The sequence below is a fragment of the Trichosurus vulpecula genome, chromosome 1, assembly GCF_011100635.1.
Source record: "Trichosurus vulpecula isolate mTriVul1 chromosome 1, mTriVul1.pri, whole genome shotgun sequence".
NCBI lineage: Eukaryota > Metazoa > Chordata > Mammalia > Diprotodontia > Phalangeridae > Trichosurus > Trichosurus vulpecula.
In genome coordinates, this window is record NC_050573.1 from 232,854,058 (window position 1) to 232,876,812 (window position 22,755).

General features: G+C 36.8%; 1 protein-coding gene across 1 annotated transcript; it reads left to right on the top strand.

Annotated features, from left to right (window-relative positions):
- The first annotated feature begins 1,283 nt into the window (after nt 1-1,283).
- Nucleotides 1,284-1,779, top strand: LOC118833595 (40S ribosomal protein S15-like). Its single transcript, XM_036740972.1, has one exon. The coding sequence runs from the start codon at nt 1,287-1,289 to the stop codon at nt 1,734-1,736; it is 450 nt and encodes a 149-aa protein (XP_036596867.1). The 5' UTR covers nt 1,284-1,286; the 3' UTR covers nt 1,737-1,779.
- The last annotated feature ends 20,976 nt before the right edge of the window (nt 1,780-22,755 follow it).

Sequence of the window (22,755 nt, forward strand, 5' to 3'; positions counted from 1 at the left end):
AGTCAACGGAGTCAAAGAGCCTACATCAAAAGCCTCCAAGAAAGATATGAATTGGGCTCAGGCCATGGAAGAGCTCAAAAAGGATTTGGAAAAGCAAGTAAGAGAATTTGAGGAAAAATTGGGAAGAGAAATGAAAGTGATGCAAGAAAATCATGAAAAACAAGTCAATGACTTGCTAAAGAAGACCCAAAAATACTGAAGAAAATAACACCTTAAAGAATAGACTAACCCAAATGGCAAAAGAGCTCCAAAAAGCCAATGAGGAGAAGAATGCCTTGAAAGGCAGATTTAGCTAAATGGAAAAGGAGGTCCAAAACACCACTGAAGAAAATACCACCTTAAAAATTAGATTGGAGGAAGTGGAAGCTAGTGACTTTATGAGAAACCAAGATATTATAAAACAAAACCAAAGGAATGAAAAAATGGAAGACAATGTGAACTATCTCATTGGAAAAACCACTGACCTGGAGAATAGATCCAGGAGAGATAATTTAAAAATTATTGGACCACCTGAAAGCCATGATCAAAAAAAGAGCCTAGATATCATCTTTCAAGAAATTATCAAGGAAAACTGCCCTGATATTCTAGAACCAGAAGGTAAAATAGAAATTGAAAGAATCCACCAATCGCCTCCTCAAAAAGATCCCAAAAAGAAAACTCCTAGGAATATTGTTGCCCAATTCCAGAGTTCTCAGGTCAAGGAGAAAATACTGCAAGCAGCCAGAAAGAAACAATTTGAATATTGTGGAAACATAATCAGAATAATACAAGATCTAGCAGCATCTACATTAAGGGATTTAAGGGCTTGGAATATGGTATTCTGGAGGTCAAAGGAGCTAGGATTAAAACTGAGAATCACCTACCCAGCAAAACTGAGTATAATGCTTCAAGGCAAAATATGGATTTTCAATAAAATAGAGGACTTTCAAGCTTTCTCAATGAAAAGACCAGAGCTGAATAGAAAATTTGACTTTCAAATACAAGAATCAAGAGAAGCATGAAAAGGTAAACAAGACAGAGAATTCATACGGGACTTACTAAAGTTGAACTGTTATGTTTACATTCCTACATGGAAAGATGATGTGTGTAATTCAGGAGACCTTTCTCAGTATTAGGGGAGTTGAAGGGAATATAGGCAGAGGGCACAGGATGAGTTGAATATGAAGGGATGATATCTAAAAAATGAAATAAATTTAAGGGGTGAGAGAGAAACATATTGAGAGGAGAAAGGGAGAGATAGAATGGGGTAAATTATCTCACATAAAAGTGGCAAGAAGCTTTTCCTGATGGCAGACAAGATGGCAGAAGTGGAGCAGAAAAAGAAGCGAACCTTCCGGAAGTTCACCTACCACGGCGTGGACCTGGATCAGCTGCTGGACATGTCCTATGAACAGCTCATGCAGCTGTACAGCACTCGGCAGCGTCGGCGACTCAACAGGGGTCTGCGGCGCAAACAGCATTCTCTCCTGAAGCGTCTGAGGAAGGCCAAGAAGGAGGCGCCCCCCATGGAAAAGCCAGAGGTAGTGAAGACACACCTTCGAGACATGATCATCTTGCCTGAGATGGTGGGAAGTATGGTGGGCGTCTATAACGGCAAGACCTTCAATCAGGTAGAAATTAAGGCTGAGATGATCGGCCACTACCTGGGTGAATTCTCTATCACCTACAAGCCTGTGAAACATGGCCGGCCGGGTATTGGAGCCACTCACTCCTCACGTTTCATCCCTCTCAAGTAACCCGGATCCTAACAATAAAAACACAAAGGTTCTTAAAAAAAAAGTGGCAAGAAAAAGAAGTTCTGTTGGAAGGGAAGAGGGGGCAGGTGAGGGGGAATGAGAGAATCTTACTTTCATCGGATTCAACTTGAGGAGGGAATAACATACACACTCAATTGTGTATCTTACTCCACAGGAAAGTAAGGGGAAGGGGAAAAAGGGAGGGATGATAGAAGAGAGGGCAGATAGGGGGAGGAGGTAATCAAAAGCAAACACATTTGAAAAGGGACAGGGTCAAGGGAGAAAATTGAATAAAGGGGGACAAGATAGGATGGAAGGAAATATAGTTAGCCTTTCATGACATGAGCACTGTGGAAGTGTTTTGCATAAGGATACATGTGTGATCTATGTTGAATTGCTACCTTCCTAGAGAGGGTGGGTGGGAAGGGAAGAGGGGAGAGAATTTGGAACTTAAAGTTTTAAAAGCAGATGCTTAAAAATTTTTTTAAAAAAAGTTTTTGCATGTAGCTGGGAAACAAGATATATAGGGAATGGGGCATAGAAATCTGTCCTGCCCTACAAGAAAGTAAGGGGAAAGGGGATGGGGGAGGAATGGGGAGAAAGAGGGGAGGACTGACTGGGGAACAAGGCAATCAGAATATATGCCATCTTGGAATGGGAGGAGGGTAGAAATGGGGAGAAAAGTTGTAATTCAAAATCTTGTGGAAATCAATGTTGAAAACTAAAATATTAAATAAAATATATACAGAGAATAAATAGATAAATAAATAAATAGAAGCTCCCCAAACCTCCATTTAAAAACAATTCAGGAGCCCAACCAACCCTTCATTTCCCACCAGCCTAACATCATTCTTTGGATTGACTCCACCATCATCATTCCTCCAAGCTGGGTACCTCTCTGTCCCTTCCCCTACCGCAACTCCACATTCTGACCTTTTTCAGCTTCCTTTTGTATGTTGTTTTCTAACATTAGATCATAAGCTCCTTAAAGGCCAAGATGATCATTCTTTTACTTAAATGTATCCCCAGCTTTTAGCACAGGGCCTAACACATAGCAGGCACCTAGTAAACACTTATTGTAGTGCATCAATGGACAAAATATTTGATATGACTCTTATGATGGCGATGTAAATAAATGCATCTGAATAAATCCATTATCTTTTGACAAGAGATATGGAGAAAACTTTAAATGAGGACAGAATGAGATGTCTTAAATTGTTTTAGGCAGAAAGAGATGTGCTGACCCACATCTAGTCACAAAATTCCTCAGAAATGCAGATTTCAGCAATTTTGAGACATACTCAGTAAGCCTTTAAGTTATAAAAGATATGATAGAAACAAAGTCTCATTCCTTAATATATACTTCTGTAAAATGTGATTGCCATTTCCCTTATGCATAAAGAATATAACTAGATGGAGCTATGTGATGATTTTACCCATTTTCAAAAATAATCAGTGTTAGAAAGCTGAAGATTGGAAAATGGACCACACATTGTAGTATCATTGCTTCTAGAAAAAATGAAAGGTATGTTAGGATTCTCCAAAATGGAGAGTTTAATTTAGTTTGTGGGGAAAATAGAGACATTTTTTAACATTGCAGAAAGGGGAGGATATATAAAGAATGGTGAAAGATAGCAAAAGTTCAAGAAAGAATATTATGTTTTAGTAATTGTTACCAACTCTGAAACTCTACCTAGAGTCTCCCTAAAGACCAAAGGAAGAAGATAAAAAGAGAGGATCTGGAGGATTTCAGAGTTCCACATTTGGGGATGCTCTCTTAAATGTCAGGGGTTAAATGAATTTTGGACTCCAGATAGCAGAGGCTGAGGTGTAGGGGATAGACTGAGAGGCTTGGAGGACCTGGCTTCAAAGGGCAAGTCATTTAAAACTCACGGAGCCTCAGGCAATACCCCTGGACTTATCTACTAAAGCAGTTTGCATCCTTGGAGGAAGGAGATCTCTAACCAGAGGAAATCACAGATCCTTCATGTAGATAACAAGTCAAAAGATCAATGCTTGCTAGAAACCAAAAAGATCTCTAAACCAAGTGGTTCATTCAGAGGTGTCAAACATGCAGTCAGTGCTATGCTCCCTAGTGCAGCCTGAACCAGATTAAAATGTCAATGGGAAATATTTTTTAAATAAATATAAATACATTAAAACATAAATAATGTTTATTTGTGGTTTTTTAAATTTGGAGCATTCTTTTTTTTTAAAAAAAATTATTTTTAGTTTTCAATATTCCCTTCCACAAGATTTTGTATTCCAAATTTTCTCCCATCTCTCCCATCCCCCCCCCTGCCAAGATGGCATGTATACTGATTACCCCTTCCCTCAATCTGCCATCCCTTCTATCACTCCCCTGTCCCCTTCTCTTAACCCCTTCCCTTCTATTTTCCTCTAGGGCAAGATAGATTTCTATACCCCTTTACCTGTATATCTTATTTCCTAGTTGTGTGTACAAACAATGTTTAACATTAGATTTTAAAACTTTGAGTTCCACATTCTCTCCCTTACTCCTTCCCCACCCATCTTCATTGGGAATGCAAGCAATTCGATATAGGTATGACATGAGTAGCCATGCAAAACACTTCCATAACAGTCATGTTGTGAAAGACCAACTATATTTCCCTCCATTCTATCCTGCCCCCATTTATTCTATTCTCTCCTTTGACCCTGTCCCTCCTCAAAAATGTTTGCTTCTAATTACCCCCTCCTCCCTTTTGCCCTCCCTTCTATCATCCTCCCCCCTCTCTTATCCCCTTCCCTCTACTTTCCTGTAGGGTAAGATAGATTTTCATACCTAACTGAGTGTATATGTTATTCCCTCCCTAAGCCAAATCTGATGAGATTCCCTCTCACCTCCCTGCTCTTGCCCACCATTGCAAAGCTTTGTCTTGCCTCTTTTATGTGAGATAATTTACCCCATTCCACCTCTTTCTTTCTCCTTCTCTCAGTACAATTCTCTCTCACCCCTTAATTTTATTTTTTAGATATCATGTGTGAGGTTTTTTTGAAAGTCAATTTGTGACCCCTACACATGGTGCTCTATTTCCATTGGAGTTTGACACCATTGGAAATTTTCATTTATTCATTACATTCCTATTGAATCTCAGACTGTTTTGGTGTAAATTATGAAAGGAGGTAGAAGGTATACACTCTGTATACAAGGATTTTTTTCTCCCCTTCAACTAGGGGAGAAATATGGGAGTTTTAAAAAAATAATACCTCAACAAATTATGTCATAACTGTTTGGTCTATGAATATGCTTAACACAAAATCATTAAGTTATATGTTGATTTTGTTGTTATTCAATCATTTTGATCATATCCAACTCTTCATGACCCCATTTGGGGTTTCTTGGCAAAGATACTGGAGTGGTTTCCCATTTCTTTCTCCAGTTCATTTTTACAGATGAGGAAACTGAGGCAAACAGGGTTAAGTGACTTGCCTAGGTTCACACAGCTAGTAAGTATCTGAGGCCAGATTTGAACTCAGGAAGATGAGTCTTCCTGACTCCAGACTCAATGCTCTATTTATCCACTGTGAGATACTGAAAGGCATTCTTAGACCATAGGGCTGCCTCCTGACTAGGAGCAGGGAAAAACTTTAAACTATATTTATGAGGGTCCTCCCTCACCTCCATATTCTGGGCTTTTAGAAATAAGCCTCATGACCACATGGATTATAATTAGTGTATCCATATCAGTATTATTACCTTGTTAGAGAAGCTTCACAATAGAACATACCAATGGCTTCAGTGCAGTGTGTTAGCGTGCATGTGTGTGTGTGTGTGTGTGTGTGTGTGTGTGTGTGTAGATGCTCCACTCTGAAGTGTTATATTCATTCATATGATACCCACTTTAAATAGTGTCCAACTATCTCTTTGCCACAGGCTACAAACAGGTATGATGCTTCATGTAATCACAATTTAAGCTATTCTGTATGCTAGCTGATGCTAATCTTCTCATGTGATCAAAATACTTATAAAACCGAGAAAGGCAGAAAGAACCCACAAACAATCTGGCTTAGTTAAAAATATTGGGCTATAAATGAATGTGTGAATGAGAAGAACACAAGAGGTGAAATTGCAAATCAGAGGATGCTGGGGGAAAAATCATGCCTGGTTTCTAAAAGCAAAGAAGAGCTGTGTTATCTGATTCACCAAATCCTTATCAATTAAATCTATGGACAATGATCATTTTGCAGATAATTTGTCTCATTCTTTAAATATGAGGATAATTGTGAAACACTATATATATTTGTTAAAAGAATGAAGAAATTAATGTTGCTCTTTTAAAACTTTTTCTCAATTACATGAAAAGAAAAAATTTTAATATTTGTTTTTGTTAAATTTTGAATTCCAAATTCCCTGCCCCCTTCCCTCTCTCTCCTCTCTCCTCCTTGAGAAGGTAAGCAATTTGATACAGATTATACATGTGCAGTCATGCAAAACATTTCCATACTAGTCATGTTGCAAAAGAAAACGCAGACCAAAAAAACAAGAATAACAAAGTTTTAAAAGTATGTTGCAATCTGTATTCAGATACCATCAGTACTTTCTCTAGAGATAGATAGCATTTTTTATCATAAATTCTTCAGAATTTATTTGGATCATTGAGTTACTGAGAATATCTAAGTCATTCACAGTTGATCATTGTACAGTATTGCTGTTACTGCTGTGTACAATGTTCTCCTTATTCTGCTCATTTCTCTTTGGATCAGTTAATGTTAGTTTTCCCAGGTTTTTTCTGAAACCACCCCCTTTATCATTTCTTATGCACAATAGTTTTTCATCACAATCATATACCACAACTTGTTCAGCCATTCCTCAATTGATGGCTTTCCCCTAATTTCCAATATTTTGTCACCACAAATAGAGCTGCTATAAATATTTTTGTACATATAAGTCCTTTTCCTTTTTCTCTGATCTTTTGGGGTACAGACCTAGTAGTGGTATCATTAAGTTAAAGGGTATATACAATTCCATAGTTTTGGGGCATAGTTCCAAATTGCTCTTATTTTTAAAGGATTCATAGCATATTCAAAACCTTTTTCTACTCTATGGTTAAGATAAAACCCTTTGTGGGCAAGGGGCTATGAAAGAAGATGACTGAGTTGGGAGTCAGGAGAACTGTCCAACATTATCACTAATTAGTCATCTAAGCTGGGATAAGACATATAAATTGCCTTGACCTCAGTTTCCTCATCCGCATGAAGTTAGATTTGGTGATGTTTGAGGGTTTTTCTGGCTATTAACATTCTCTTCTCAGACTCAGGAGAGTTCAGGTTCAAATTCTGATTCTGCCCCTTATCAAGTGCATAACTTTGCGGAAGCCAATTAAATTTGGTGAGCCTCTATATTTTCATCAGTAAAGTGAAGGGGTGAACTAGATGTCCTCTAAGGTCCATCACAGCTACTAACTCCTTTGTGTAGATTCCCTTTCTCAGTGCAGCTTCCAATGTAGCCATGTATGGGATGATAGTGGTAGTGGTATAGTCATGGACTCCATATTCTCTTTGGAACTACATCCCCCAGAAGGTTGTGGATGAATTCATAGCATTTGGAACCAATGAGTGTCAGGGAATTTTTAAAGAGTTCAGAGAGAAATCTCACAGACAAGACACTGGATTTGTCTGCACAGGAAACCCCTATACAATTCTGAAAACACTGACCTCTCAGGATGGAAGCTTGATAATCAATGAAACCCTGGATTATAGCTCTTCATCATCAGGTCCCAATAACTGCCAGAGCTCAGGATACAGTGGCAATTTTCTGCCTATGTCCTACTCTTTCCATACTTCTCCAACATTTCTCATTTTGTGAAATGTATGCTAAAGCCGATTGTTAGATTTTAATTTAACAATTAACAATTAACAGTAATTAACACCTCTGACATCAGTGAAATGATACATATCAGGGCTTGATTTGTTGTTTTGTTGATTGTCTAGACTTGAGAAAGTGATGAAGAAAATGTTAAAATACAGATTAAACATAAAAGTCTGTCTCTCTACATTTTTTCCCCTGGAGAGCCAAATGTTAAACTTTTACCAGCATACCGCTGGATGTCCTCCAGAACATTTTACCACCTCCACACTATTTAACAAGCAAATTACAAGCAGCATGTTATAGTAAGTAGAAAGCTGGCTTCAGAGTTAAGACCTGGGTTTCAGATCCTACCTTTGATACATACAAGCTGTGTGACTCTGGGCAAGTCATTTAACCTCTCAATGTTCAAGAGAAGTTTCTAAGATTTTAAGCTGGAGAATAGTTACTAATCTGCATTGGTAGAGGGAGTTTTTTCACTTGGGAATTTCTTATAGCAAAGAAATCACAGATCTGCGATACTTCCTGTCAGGACAAATATTTTTTAATGTGCCACACACCATTCTAGGCATGGAGTCCAGAGGGGAAAAAAATGAAATAGTTTTTGCCCTCAAAGAGCTTCTCATTCTGTGAACTGAGACTGCTTTCCAGGAGATGTCATTCCAAAGAGAACTTGGCTTCCCTGGTAAGACACACCCCTTACACATGCCTGCTGCACAATTCTGGTCTGTGCCTTTCCACAAATATTCCATAGAATTATATACCCAACTGGTTGGAGACTTTTCCTTGGGTCTTTAACTATTTTCAGCATACTTGTTATCACTCAGCCTTCATATGTGATTCCCATACTTCCTTTTTGCTCATGCATTTCCTTAATTATTTCTTTTATTTTCCTTCTTTGAAAAAATCATTAGTGATAATGGAGATAATGGGGTGATAGAAAATTGATAGCCAGGGGAACAAAAAAGTGGTCATAATCTAGCTTTTGGCAACGTAAAGGCTATTCAGATTTATAACTAGATCACAGAATGATACAATGGAAAGAGCACTGAATTGGAGTCAGAGAGTCTGGGTTCTCATCCTAGTTCCTTAATTTAGTTCCTTATCTCCATAACCACTTCTATATGATTTCTCCTATTATAAAATGGGAGGGTAGGGCTAGATAAATCCCTATAAAACAAACTTTCCAGTAGAGTCAAAATAAACACCAATCACAAATCATTCATGATATAACAAGACAAAAACAAAAACAACAACAACAAAAATGCTTGCCAGAAAGCATTTTTAGTGACCAAAAAGGTCACAAGTGTTTCATTCTGAAGTGTCAGATGGGCAGTTGGTGCTATATTCCTGAGTACAGCCTGAACCAGATTAAAATGGAATTGGGAAATAGTTAATAAAAATAAATAAAAATACAATAAAACATAGATAATGTCAATTTGTTTTTTTTAAAGTTAATATGACACACTGCCCGGCGCACGCGTACACACACACACACACACACACACCAGGAATCTTTATGTACGGTTTAGCCCCTGTTTCTTTTCAAGTTAAAGTGCTAACTTGGCATTACCATTTATACTACGTGCTGGGTATTTAAAAAAAAAAAGAAAAACATAGTCTCTGCCCTCAAAAAGGGTCATGTTTGAAGGGGAGAAACAGCAGGAAAACAACTATTTACATACAAGAATGTAAACAGAGTAAACTGGAAGCAAGTTGGGGAGGGGTATGGAGCTGGAAAGGCCTTCTATAGAAGGCAGGCTTTGAGCTGAGTTTGGAAGAAAGCCTGAGAAGGCAGGAGGCAGCATTGAAGAGTGAGGGCATTCCATGAATGATGATGGGTCAGCCAGTGAAAAGGTGGGAGCATAGAGTTAGGAGGCAGTGTCATTTGAGGAATACCAAGAAGGGCAGTGTTTCCTGAAGAACTCATGATGAAAAATACCATACACCTCCAGAGAAAGAATTGGAGTTTTAAAGCACATCCAAGCATGCTTTTTTTAACTTTATTTTTCTTAAGGTTTTTTTGGGGGGGGTGATATGTTTTCTTTCACAACATGACTAGTATGGAAATACGTTTTGTATGACTGTACATGTATAATCTATTTAATATTGCTTGCCTTCTCAATGAGGGGAATGGGAGGGAGAGATTTGGAATGCAAAATTTAAAAAAAAGAATATTGATAATATGACAGAAAAGGAAAATGATAAATGTTGGAGAAGATGTAGGAAAATTGGTATACTAATGCATTGTTAGTGGAGTTGTGAACTGATCTAATCATTATGGAGAACAATGTGGAACCATGCCCAAAGGGCTATAAAACTGTGCATATCCTTTGATCCAGCCATACCACTACTAGATCTGTATCCCAAAGAGATCAAAAAAAAAAAAGGGAAAAGGACCTACATGTTCACAAATATTTATAGCAGCTCTTTTTGTGGTTGCCAAGAATTGGAAATTGAGGGGATACCCATCAATTGGAGAATGTCTGCACAAGTTGTGGTATATGAATGTAATGGAATACTATTGTGCTATAAGAAATGATGAGCAGGCAGATTTCAGAAAAACCTGGAAAGATGTATATGAACTGATGCTGAGTGAGGTGAGCAGAACCAGGAGAACATTGTACCCAGTGGATAGCAACATTGTGTGATGATCAACTATAATTGACTTTGCTCTTCTCAGCAATACAATGATCCAAGATAATTCCAAAAGACTCATGATAGAAAATGCTATCCACATCCAGAGAAAGAACTCTGGAGTCTGAATGCAAATCAAAGCATACTATTTTCATTTTTTTATTGTTTGTTTTCATGGTTTTTCCGTTTTGTTTTGTTTCTTCTTTCACAACATGACTAATGTGGAAATCTGTTTAACATGATTGCACTTGTATAACCTATATTACATTGTTTGCTGTCTTGGGGAGAGGGAAGTGAGAAAAATTTGGAACTCAAATTTTTTTTTTAAAAAATGAATGTTGAAAACTATCTTTACATGTAATTAGAAAAAAATAAAATGCTATTTACAAAAAACATCTGAAATTGTTTTTACATGTAATTGGAAAAAAAATAAAAAATTTACAAAAAATTTTAAAAAGAAGGCCAGTGTTGCTGGCCAGTAAAAAATAAGAAAACTGGAAAGATAAGAAGGGGCCAGATTATAAAGGGCTAAAGCTAAACAGGAGAGGTTCTATTTTATTCTGTAGGTCATAAACAGCACTGGAGTTTATTTAGTAGGGGTGTCAGATGTTCAGACCTGTGGTTTAGGAAGACTGTTTTGCTATCCCAGTGAAGGATGGACTGGAGGGGGACAGGAAGAACAAGGCTGTTGCGGTGGTCCAGGTGTGAGATGATGAGGCCTGGCATCAAGGTGGTGATAGTATCAAAGGAGAGAAGGAGGAATATATGTGAGAGATGTTGGGAAGATAAATATGACAAAATTTTATAGTTTATTAGATGTGTGGGATAAGGACAAGCAAGGAATCAAAGATGATGCCTAGGTGCTGAGCCTGGGTGACTTGGGGGTTGGTGGTGCCCTCAAAAGTAACAAGGAAGTTCAGAAGAGGAAAGATTTTGAAAGGAAAGGTAACAAATTTTACATTTTGTATATAAATTCAAAAATTGTTTTCAGAATCTTGGGCTAAGTTCATTTTATAACACACAATGTTATTTACAGTTTTTACTTAGAGAATTTTGTTATATAAAAATATGTTACTATGAAAATATAAAAAGATGTCACCTCTAGATTATGATATTATAAATCAGTTTCTCCAAGTAAGATGGAATGTCTACTAGGTTGCATTGTTGGGTAAAGAAGAATTAATGAATAGTGAGACAAGGCCAGGCCAACAACTGCACAAACTCAGCTGAACGAGGCAGCAGTATGTGGTCATTACAACATCCCATAAAAAGGCATAGTCTTTGGTTGGTTCTGTGCTTAAGACATACTGTCAGTCACCAATGCTTCATGTTCCTCAATACTAGAGTATTTTCTTTACCTTGCCTTGTGTAAGTTTCAGGTCTTTGGAGGAATCTTGGAGGTTTACACAAAGAAGAAAATGATCTCTTTGGCTCCTTGCCCCTATCTAGAGTTACTCTAGGAAATTTTTGTAATATATTTGTAACATATCTAGGCAAACAAAACTGTTTGCCTCAGTTTCCTCATCTGTAAAATGAGCCAGAGAAGGAAATAGCAAATCATCTTAGTATCTTTGCCCAAGAAAACCCCAAACGGTGTCAACAAAACATATTGAGCTTTTAAATTTCCCTAAATATGGATAACAAGGGCCCTTGGCTCCTATATAGACACTCAAGGTAGAATACTGACTTTGGGAAGCTTTTATGTCACCCCATGGAAAATGTAGATGATGCAAAGAATCCACAGAAGTCCATAAACAGTAGACAAATAAATAAAATATTTAAATAACCCATCAGCTTCACTCTGCCTCCAGAAGAGAGTGGAACTGGGGATTTCTTTGGGGGCAATGCTTTGACATTCCCATAAGTCCCTTAACCCCACAGAATCCTTCACAGTCTTGCTAAGACTCATAACATCACCTTGTGGTTTAGATTCTCCCTAGAAGGTAAACACAATTGTGGGTTGTTGAACAAGCAGTCTCTTTCCCATTGGGTCTGCACTATCCAAGTAATTCACCGGCTTTATTCTCTAAGAAAGCATCACACAGGAACTATAAGAATGAAACTCCTTTTTCTCCAAGGAGCAGGCTGCTTCCAGAAATTTATGTCTACAAACTTTCTTAACTTAAGGTTTACAAATTTGTTTAATACTTTGATAACTATTTCAATGTATTTGGTTTCCTTCTTAATTCTTTGCATTATATTTTGTGCGTTTGAAAACATCCTTCTGAAAGGAGGCCTACAAGTTTCACCAGACTGCCAAAGGCATCCACTACAAGGGATCAGCCCAAATTGGCTCTCAGGACTGATTGTTAAACTTTCAAGGTGTGAGCATTTGCATCTTGGAATGCTAAGAACAGGGCTTGATTTATTATTTTGTTGTTTTAGATTTGAGAAAGTGATGGAGAAATGCTAATAATTCAGATTAAACCTAAAAGTGCATCATGTGTTTTTTTTTTATTTCCCAGAGAGCCTATTGTTAAGACCTTTAGCAGCACACCACTGTCCATGATAAATTTTTCTGAAAAGTTAAAAACTCTTGATCTAGAAGGTTTGAACTTGGGAACTCTAAAACTAAGTATTTCTGCCCAGAAAAATCTCCTTAGCCTGATTGTTTTACCTAGTTAGGCAAAATCCCCCCCACCCCAAACCTTTCATGCAGGAATTAGGGTTTATGAACATTGTCCATAAACATTCAGGCAAACTACCAGCATATAACCACTTCTGTCATGTGCTTTCTATAAGTCTTCATCAACTGTGCCTGGTAGGAGAGGAAAGAAACCACAAATAAGTATGGACTTCCCCAGTCATCACCACAATGCAGGTCTGCTCTGCAGCACACTGATCCATTTAGAAAGCTGGTCTCACAGCTTACTTTTACAGACCACAGAAGGTCCCTTTTCTGTTAAGAGTCTACCCCCAAGAATGGCTGAACAAGCGGTATATGATTGTGAAGGAATACTCTTGTTCTATGAGAAATGAAAAGGAGAATGATTTTAGAAAAACCTGGAAAGACTTACATTAACTGATGCAAAATGAAGTGAGTAGAACCAAGAGATCATTGTACATAGTAACACTTTCGTACAATAATCAACTGTGAATGACTTAGCTAGTCTTAGCAACACAAGGATCCAAGACAATTCAGAAGAAAAAAAAATGCTATCCACCTCCAGAGAAAGAATTAATGGAGTCTGAATGCAGATTGAAGTGTACTTTTTAACTTTATTTTTCTTGGTTTTTTTGGTCTGCATTTTCTTTTGCAACATGGCTACGGAAATGTGTTGCATGACTGCACATGTATAATCTATAGCACATTGCTTGCCTTCTCAGAGAGGGAGGAAGGGAAGGAAGAAGAGAGGGAGAGAATTTGAAACTCAGAATTTTTAGAACATAAACATTAAAATTTTTTTACAAGTAATTGAGAAAAAACAAAGTCTGCCCCTGAATCTAAACCAATCAATCATCTTGGAATTCCCCATATTCTATTGACAAAGTAATAGTGGTCATACCTATAGTTCCATGGAGAAGTACCCCTCAAGTGCCTCCAAACAAAGGCTCACACTCTGTAATCTCATCTTTTTGACTAGGAAACATAAAATCAACCAGGAACCTCTTTAATCTAACTCTTAGATTTTTAAATATAGATGAGGAAATTGAGAACTAGAGAAGCTGTGACTTGGCCAGGGTCACATAGGTAGCAAAGGAGAGAGGCAATTTGAACTCTGAATCTAGTGCTCTTTCTGCTTTACAAAGTACCTTATAGTATAAAATTTTCCCCCATCCTCAGTGACCTAACCATAAGGAAATAATTTTCCACTTTTTGTTTTTTATTTCTCTCTCTCTATCAATCACAAACTAATTGGCTATTTCTGGATTAGTGGCTCTTGGGGTGTAACTTTTTCCCCACTTAATAGTGCTTTATTTTTTCTAATTACATATAAAGGCAGTTTTCAATATTCACTTTTATAAGATTTTGAGCTCCAAATTTTTTTCCCTCCCTCTTTTCCCTCCATCTTTCCCAAGATGGCAAGCAATCTGATACAGGTTATACATACACAATCACATTAAACATATTTCCACATTAGTCATGTTGTGAAAGAAGAATCAAAACAAAATGGAAAAGCCATGAGAAAGAAAAAACAAAAAAAAGTGAAAATGATCTGCATTTGATCTGCATTCAGACTCCATATTTCTTTCTCTGGATGTGGATAGTATTTTCCATCCTGCGTCTTTTGGAATTGTCTAAAATCATTGTATTGCTGAGAAGAGCTAAGTCTATCAAAGTTGATCACGGCAAAATGTTGCTGTTACTGTGCACAATGTTCTTCTGGTTCTGTTCACTTCACTAAGCATCAGTTCATGCAAGTCTTTCCAGGTTTTTCTGAAATCCATGGGGTGCAACTTTTAAAATAGTAACAGCTGGCATATAGTGTTTTAAAGTTAACATTCACTGCTCACAAACCTGTGAGTTAGATATTATTAGCCTCATTTTACAAATAAAGATCCTGAGATTGAAAGAGTTTAAGTGACTTGCCCAAAGTCCTGAGGCAGGATTCAAACCCAGGTCTCACATGACTTCACATCCAAGGCTCTTTCCACTAGACCATGTGGCTCTATAAACAATATTCACCTGTAAAAAGTTTATTCTTGAAGATTCATGAATATCAAGGGATAGCTTAATGTCTTAATGATATATGGACAGAATGATGAGTTACTCATGCTCTAGGATGGTGACATGAGAGTTTGTGAAAGCACTTAGATAAGACATCTGAGAGAACAAATCAAAACTTCTGGTATATGATCAAATTTCTTTAGAACTGTAATAAGATACGCAACATAAGCAAAGCACAAAGTAATTAAGATTGGTCTCCATTTGGCCTATCAAATGCTATTTGTTGTCATTTACTCATTTCACGTGTGTCCAACTCTTTGTGCCCCATTTGGGCTGTTCTTGTCAAAGCTACTGGAGTGGTTTGCCATTTCCTTCTCCAGCTCATTTTACAGATAAGGAAACTGAGGCAAACAGGGCTAAGTCACTTGCCCAAGTGTCTGGGGCTAGATTTGAACTCAGGAAGATGAATGTTTTTGACTTTAGGCCAAGCACTCTATCCACTGCACCACCTAGCTGCCCCTATCAGATGCTAAAGGGTAAAGAACATAATTCTGACTTGTAATATTCTAGTCAAATATCCTATTCTTACTATGAAGCCTTTAAATTTGTTTTTATGGATGTAAATTGTAAAGAAAACCAAATTAGTGGAGTATCTCCACAAAGGAAACTTTAAAAGATATATTTTAATAAGTGACTAAAATGTTCCAAGAGGCAATTCTCAATTTTGTAGTTATTCACTAGTGAATAATACTTTCTACTTTGCTAATTCGGATCACTCCGTCCCCTTCCCCCCGATTTCTCTGACATTAAAAACCAAAAATCTTTTTCTTGTTCATTAGCTTCTAAATCCATAAAACAAAGATAATGATATTTCTCTTTTCTTTATATATAGAATATATACTTATGTAAAACACTTAGCACAGTATCTTGCACACAGTAGGCATTTAATCAATGCTTCCTCCTTCCCTCCCCATGGAATTGGAATAGACATTGGAGATGTCCTGAACCAGGCAATGAATGGTGAGAGAGAAAACGGGTGACAGTTTCTAGGAGGCAGAGGTTGAGGCTGTCCCAAAACCCCTCCAGAGGTGAACTATAAGGAGACAATGCTGAGACTCTAATACAGATTCTAGTTGAGTTGTGCAGAAACCACATGGAATGGACATTCGGTAGTTAGATTCAGTTCTGTTGCTGACACAGAACTGGTGATTCCCTACTTTCCTGTCTCTTGCATTAATCTCACTCTTGCATTCTCCCAAGAAACAGCTGAGGATCTGCTCCAATCCTTGTTTCTTTAAAAGTTTATTTTGCTTCGTCTTTCGCTATTCATTTTGAAAGATACCAGTTTCTCTAAGATAATGTATTCACTCATTGCATTACTGATTTATGTATGTCCTTAGGAAAATTCATCCAAGAGCTGAGCAATGGGTGGTGAGATACACATAGAGAAATATAGATTTTATCATTGCTGGGAGGCATTCCCTGGCAAAATTGGGGGCTCATAGGAAAAAAAGATATTTTATTGATTTATGCTTTTTCTAGTCTTCAATGAGTTCAAGTCATCAGGCTTTGATGAACAATACCGTTAGATAATGAAAGAAGTGGCAGATACAATTGCAGAGGGATCATTGGCAGATCCAGAAGAATAAGAGATGTGCCAAAGACCTGCAGAAGGGCAAATGTTGCCCCAGTTTTCAAAAAAGGGAATAATATAATTTCTGTAAATTATGTGGAAGACCGATTTCCTCTTTGGGGAGTTTTATTTATATCATCTGTTTCTTACATCACCAAAGTAATCCCTTTCCCCTCCCAGAGGGCCATCTCATAGGACAAATAGTATATTTTTTACAGAGGGGAAAAAAAAGTCACCACAACTGATTGCATACATTTTTGAACTTTTTCAGTGTATCAGTGTGTAACACCTGTGGATCTCCCACCTCCATAAGTACTGAATATTCCTTCAACTCTTTAAGCTTTATTTTTTCTTTGAGGAACACTTTATAATTGAATCTATATAAGTTTTTTTGTGTGCTGTGGGAGGTCGATCCTCAGCTATTTTGTGCATTTTGTGGTTATTTGGAATGGAATTTTCCTTTCTATTATAGCTTCTTGAGTTTTGTTATTATGATATAGAACTGTTATTGATTTTTGAGGATTTGTTTTGCAGCCTACAACTTTGCTGAAGCTATTATCTTAATTAGTCCTTGCTGGTTCTCTAGGGTTTTTCACATAAAATATCATATCATAAGCAGTTTTATTTCCTCTTTACCTATCTTTATTCCTTTAATTTCTGTCCATTGTCTTATTACTATTGCTAGCATTTCCAGAACTATATGAAATAATAGTGGGGAGAGTGGGCATCTTTGCTTCACTCTCATATTTATTGGAAAAGTTTCTAATATATCTCCAATGCATATGCTGCTTGCTTCTGGTTTTAGGTAGAAGCTTTTTATGTTATTGAAAAAGGTCCCACTATGCCTATCCTTTGTAGGGTTGGGTTTTTTTTAATAGCACAAAAGAGTGTTGTGCTTTATTAAAGTTTTTTTTTCCTGCATCTATTGAGATGAACAAATGGTTTGGGATGTTTTGGTTTTTTATGTTGCTTGTTTTCCTAATATTGCATCCTTGGTATAAATACCGCTTGACCATAATGAATGACTTCTTGGATAAATCACTGTAGTTTGTCGGATAGGATTTTGTTTAAAAATTGTGAGTCATATTCATTGATTATATTGGTCTATGGTTTTCTTTCCGTGTTTTTTCTTTACCTGGTTTGGGTATTAGGACTACATTTGTCTCATAAAAGGATTTGGTGTAGGGTGCTTTCTCAATTGTTGAGAATAATTTGTGGTGTGGCTATTAACTGTTCTTTAAAAGTTTGATAGAATTCCCTTGTGAATATATCAGGACAAGGAGTTTTTTTTCTTTGACAGTTCCTTTAGATCTATTTCCTTTTCTGAGATTGGGTTATCTAGTCTATCTAGTCTTCTGATTGTTTGGGTATTTTATATTTTTTGAAGCTATACCTCTATTTACTTCGTGTTCTTGGTTTTGTAAGCATAAAACTATGCATAAAATGTTCTAGTTATTCTTTTTATTTCTTCTGGTTTTGCTGTAATTTCACCTTTCTCATTTGCTATTTTATTGATTTGATTTTCTGCTCCCTTCTTTTTAATTAGATTAGTTAAGGGTTTATGAATTTTATTAGTCTTTTCAAAGAACCAGCTTTTAGTTTTATTCATCATTTTTGTTTCCAATTTATATATTTCCCCTCTAAAATGTTAATATCTCCTCTTTTATACTTATTTTATCTTTGTTTACTTGGATTTTTTTTGTTTTCTAATTTGTAAAAATGCATATTCAGTTCACAAATCTTTTTTTTATTTTGTTAATGAATATTTATAAAGATATGATTTTTGCCCTCACAACTGCTTTAGCTGCATCCCAGCAATGTTATTATGTTGTTTTATTATCACTTTCTTTTACATAGTTATTGTTTCTATGATTTATTCTCTAAGCCACTCATTATTTTTTATTTCATTGTTAAATCTCTGTTTAGATCTCTATCTTTTATTTGTGGTCCCCAAACCAATTTCTATTTTTATTGTATTATAGTATGTAAAGAATGTATTAGCTATTTCTGACTTGTTACATTTGTTTGCAATATCTCTGTGCTCTAGTATATGGCCAATTTTTTAAAAGTCCCATGTGATGCAAAGAAACACACACACACACATTCATTTGCTTTCCCATTTAGAAGGCACCATAATTCTTTTAACTCTAGTTTCTCCAGAAGTTTATTCAATTCCAAATTTTACCCTTTTGTTTACCTTTCTGTTAGACTTCTCCAAAACTGATAGAGGGATATTGAAGTTTCCTGTCACTATTAAGTTACTGACTACGTCTTCTTGAAATTCAGATTTTCTTTTATGAATTTGCATGCTAAGGCATTTGGAGCACATAAGTTTATTACTGATGTTGATTTGTTGTCTATGATTCCTTTTGACATAATCTGGTTTCCTTGTTTATTTCTTTTTATCGTTTGATGGTTTGTTTTCACTTAATTAGATAGGATGACTGTAATTACTACTTTTTTGGATTCACTTAATGCATAGTAAATTTTTTTCTATCCCTCAGTTTTATTTTGTGAATATATTTGGTTTTCTTTTTTAACTGTATTTCTGGTAAGCAACAGATTGTAGGGTTTTGTTTTCTTATACAATCTGTCACTCTTTTTTGTTTTATTGGATTGTTTAATCTATTGATATTTAAAATAATAAGAATTTGGTTTGTGTTTTCCTCCATCTGTCTAATATAGAGTTTTTTCAAATTATGTATTTTCCCCCTCTTCTGCTGTCCTTCAGTTACTTATATCTTTTTTTAAGGTGGCTGTGTTCCCACTGTCTCTTTTCCTCTCACTACTTCTCTTCTCATTTGTTGTCCCTTTCCCTTTGGGGTTTTGTTTATTACTCACTTTTATTCTCCTGCTTTCAACTGCTTATAAAATTCTTCCCTTGATTTTTTCCCCTCTCAGTTTAGTCAAATAGATTCCCCCTTCTTCTCCTCCCCTTCAACTAGTTCTGTTCATTAGATTTTAAAATTGCATTCTTTGCATCCCTTCCCAAAAAGGATTTTCCTCACTCTCTTCATTATCCATCCTTTCTATTCATCTACTCTACACCCTCATTCTCTGATTCATGATCTCTACAATTATCTTGTCTCTCTCTTTTCTCTGTATTAATCATTCAATCAAAGCTTCCAAGGTAGCCATTCTAAGCTCTCCCCTCTAGGTACTTTCTGCCACTGTCTCAGAGGACTTGACCCATAGATTCCCCCTCTCCATTGTATCTCACTCTCAGAACAATGCCAGATATTACAGATGTTGGAGAGGACACAGCCCCATGGTAAGACCTTTCCCCTTTTGTGTTCTTGATTATGCAGCCCAGCCCTGATCTATACCCTCCCCTGGTTACCATTCCTCCCCGCTCCCCACCCACATTTGTCTCAAAATATCTTCCCTATGTCCATTCTCTCCCTGGTTGAGAACTCTTCCTTGCCATGATGTCAGCTTAAGTCCCCAGCTTGTCATTTACTTGTGACCTTGAGCAGAAATCTAACCTTTCTCAAGCTTAGCTTCCTATTTCGTAGAATGGATATGGTGCTACCCATTAGATTGTAAGAATTTAATGAGATAATACCTGTAAAGCACTTTGCAAATCTTAAAGTAGATGAGCTATTATTGTTATTGTCGTTATACTCAATTGTTTTGTGGTTTGTTTTGTTTTGTGTTTTTTGGCCAAAGGTCAGAAAATTAAGCAACAAAGTAACTCTTCAAAATATGTGAAGAATGTAATTAAATTAAGAAAGATGATTTTTAAAGAGAATTTTGTCTAAAAGAAAATTTAAAACCCAGTATTTCTGCCAGAGCTACCTAGGAAGACAATCTGTCCAAATGAGTTTAAGTTGATTAAATAAAAACTAAACAGAAGAGGAAACTTGTTGATGAAATCCAGGAAGGTGTAAAAAAATTTTTTTATGGATGGGCCATTTCAGCAACAGATTCATTGCAGCATGAGTCATCTTAGCATAAGGAATAGAATTAATGCTACTTGGGCTCTTTTGAGAGGGACTAGATTATGATTTTTGACACTGTGATTCTATAAATATTTCACTCCATGTTTAAATCAGTGCATGTTGGTAGGTCTCTGTCAGTCTTCAGATGTGTCAACTATGGTTCTTTCTTGAGTATTTCAAACACTTATGATTTCATTTTTGTAGAGCTGTCCTTCAATAGTACAGATTACAACCCTTCTACAGCTTGGGACATGGTCTTACAGAATTTTTAAAAATGATTACTTCATCTTGTAACTGGCCCACCAACTTAGCTGGGCTGATTTGCTCACCATCACTAGATCAGTACTTGAATCTCTTCCTCTTCAGAATGACCTGCCAAAGCTTGTGCACTTGCGGCCTTGCCTTTGAGAAGAACAACTCATCTCCATGCCACAGTGAGGAACAGGAGTAGGATTTTAGTGGTCCTATCTGTTATAGGAAAACAAAAGCATTTTTATAAGGACCAAATCAATGCACTTAGTTGTCGGGAGCAGTATAGGTAGTGGCTAGAGTGCTGAACCTTGGAGGAAGGATGACCTGAATTCAAAATCTTCTTTAGACACTTAGACTACATATTGTGAACCTGGACAAGTCTTTTAATGCCTCCTAACCCAAGTTTCTGTACCTGTAAAACAGGGATGCTACCACCTACCTTACAGGGAACAAATAAGATAGGAAGGTTTTCAGATATTAAAGCACTATATAAATATGAGTTATTATTTCCTTGGGAACTAGCTTCAATTAACTTTGGGCCATTTGGTTTTGTTTCATAATAATGTTTTAAAGAAATTTTCCGGACAAAAGCTTCCTGACCAATTGTTAGTATATTAATTTCCCATCCTGCCTTAACACCTTATCTCAACAAATTACAACTGAAGGTCAAAAAAACACAATACAATACAACATAAATATTTAAGCTCAATCTTAAAAGCACTACTATTTCTCTTTTGAACAATACCTCTACCAGAATAAATTTACTAAGCATCTACTGTGTGCCACTGTTGGGGCAGCTAGGTGGTGCTGTGGATAGAGTGCCTGGCCTGAAGTCAGGAAGACCTGAGTTCAAATGTGACTCCAGATACTTACTAGTTGTGTGACCCTAGGCAAGTCACTTAAACCTCTTTGCCTCAGTTTCCTCATCTGTAAAAAGGGCTGGAGAAGGAAATGACAAACCACTCCAGTATCTTTGCCAAGAAAACCCCCAAAAGGGGTCACAAAGAGTCAAACATGACTGAAAACAACTAAATAAAAAACAAAATGTGCCACTGTGCTAAGCACTAGGGATTCAAAAAGAGGTAAAAGACAGTCCCTGCTCTTAAGGAGATCAAAATCTACTATTTTAAATAATGTGTATAGCTACTGTTATTTCAAACATTCCCCCCCCCAAAAGCTACTTGTGCCTTGCAATTTCTATCTGAAATATTAGATGGTTTTTCTGTTTTTCATTTTCATGATCTTCTTACCATGGGGATGATAAATTTTACCCTCAATAATAATTTATAGAAATAAAATAAAATACACCTGGCATATAATCACATATAATATCTTCCTTTGGAGATTCCGTGTTTTTCTCCTCCAAATTCCATGAGGATGCTTAGTGGTAGATGGCATATTTAGTGAAGCTTTCTGGGATGACCATTTAAGAATAGAGATGTTTTTCCAATTAATGAACATTTATTAAGCACCTTCTATGTGTTAGGAATTATGCTAAGCACTGAGTATACAAAATGAGGCAAAAGACAGTTCCTGCCCTCAAGAAGCTTACAGTCTAATGGGGGGGAGACAATATGCAAACAAATATAAATGATGCAAGCTATAGATGAGAAAAATAGGAAATGTCAGAGGAGAGAAGGAGGTATATTTGCAAGATGTTGCAAAGGTGAAATTGACAGGCCTTCCTAACAGGTTGGATATGGAAGGGTGAGAGATAGGAGTCAAAGATGAGATCTTGGTTGGGAACCTGAGGGACGGGGGGGGATGGTGGTGCCTTCAAGAGCAATAGAGAAGTTTGGAATGGGAGAGAAAGACGAAGAGTTCTGTTTTGGATATGTTGAATTTATCACATCTACCGGACATCCATTTCAAGTTGTCTGAAAGGCAGCTGGAGATGTGAGACTGAAGGTCAGTATAGAGATTAGGGCTGGATAAATAAATCTGAGAATCACCAACATAGAGATACTAATTAAATCCCTGGGAGCTGATGAAGTCACCAAGAGAAGTAGTATAGAAAGGAAAGAGAAGAGGGCCAAGCACAGTAACTGTGGGACATCTATGATTAGTGGGCATGACCTGGAGGAGGATCCAGCAAAGGAGACTGAGAAGATAGGAGATAA

Coding starts and splice junctions, on each gene's coding strand:
- LOC118833595 (XM_036740972.1), top strand. CDS start 1,287: ATGGCAGACAAGATGGCAGAAGTGGAGCAGAAAAAGAAGCGAACCTTC.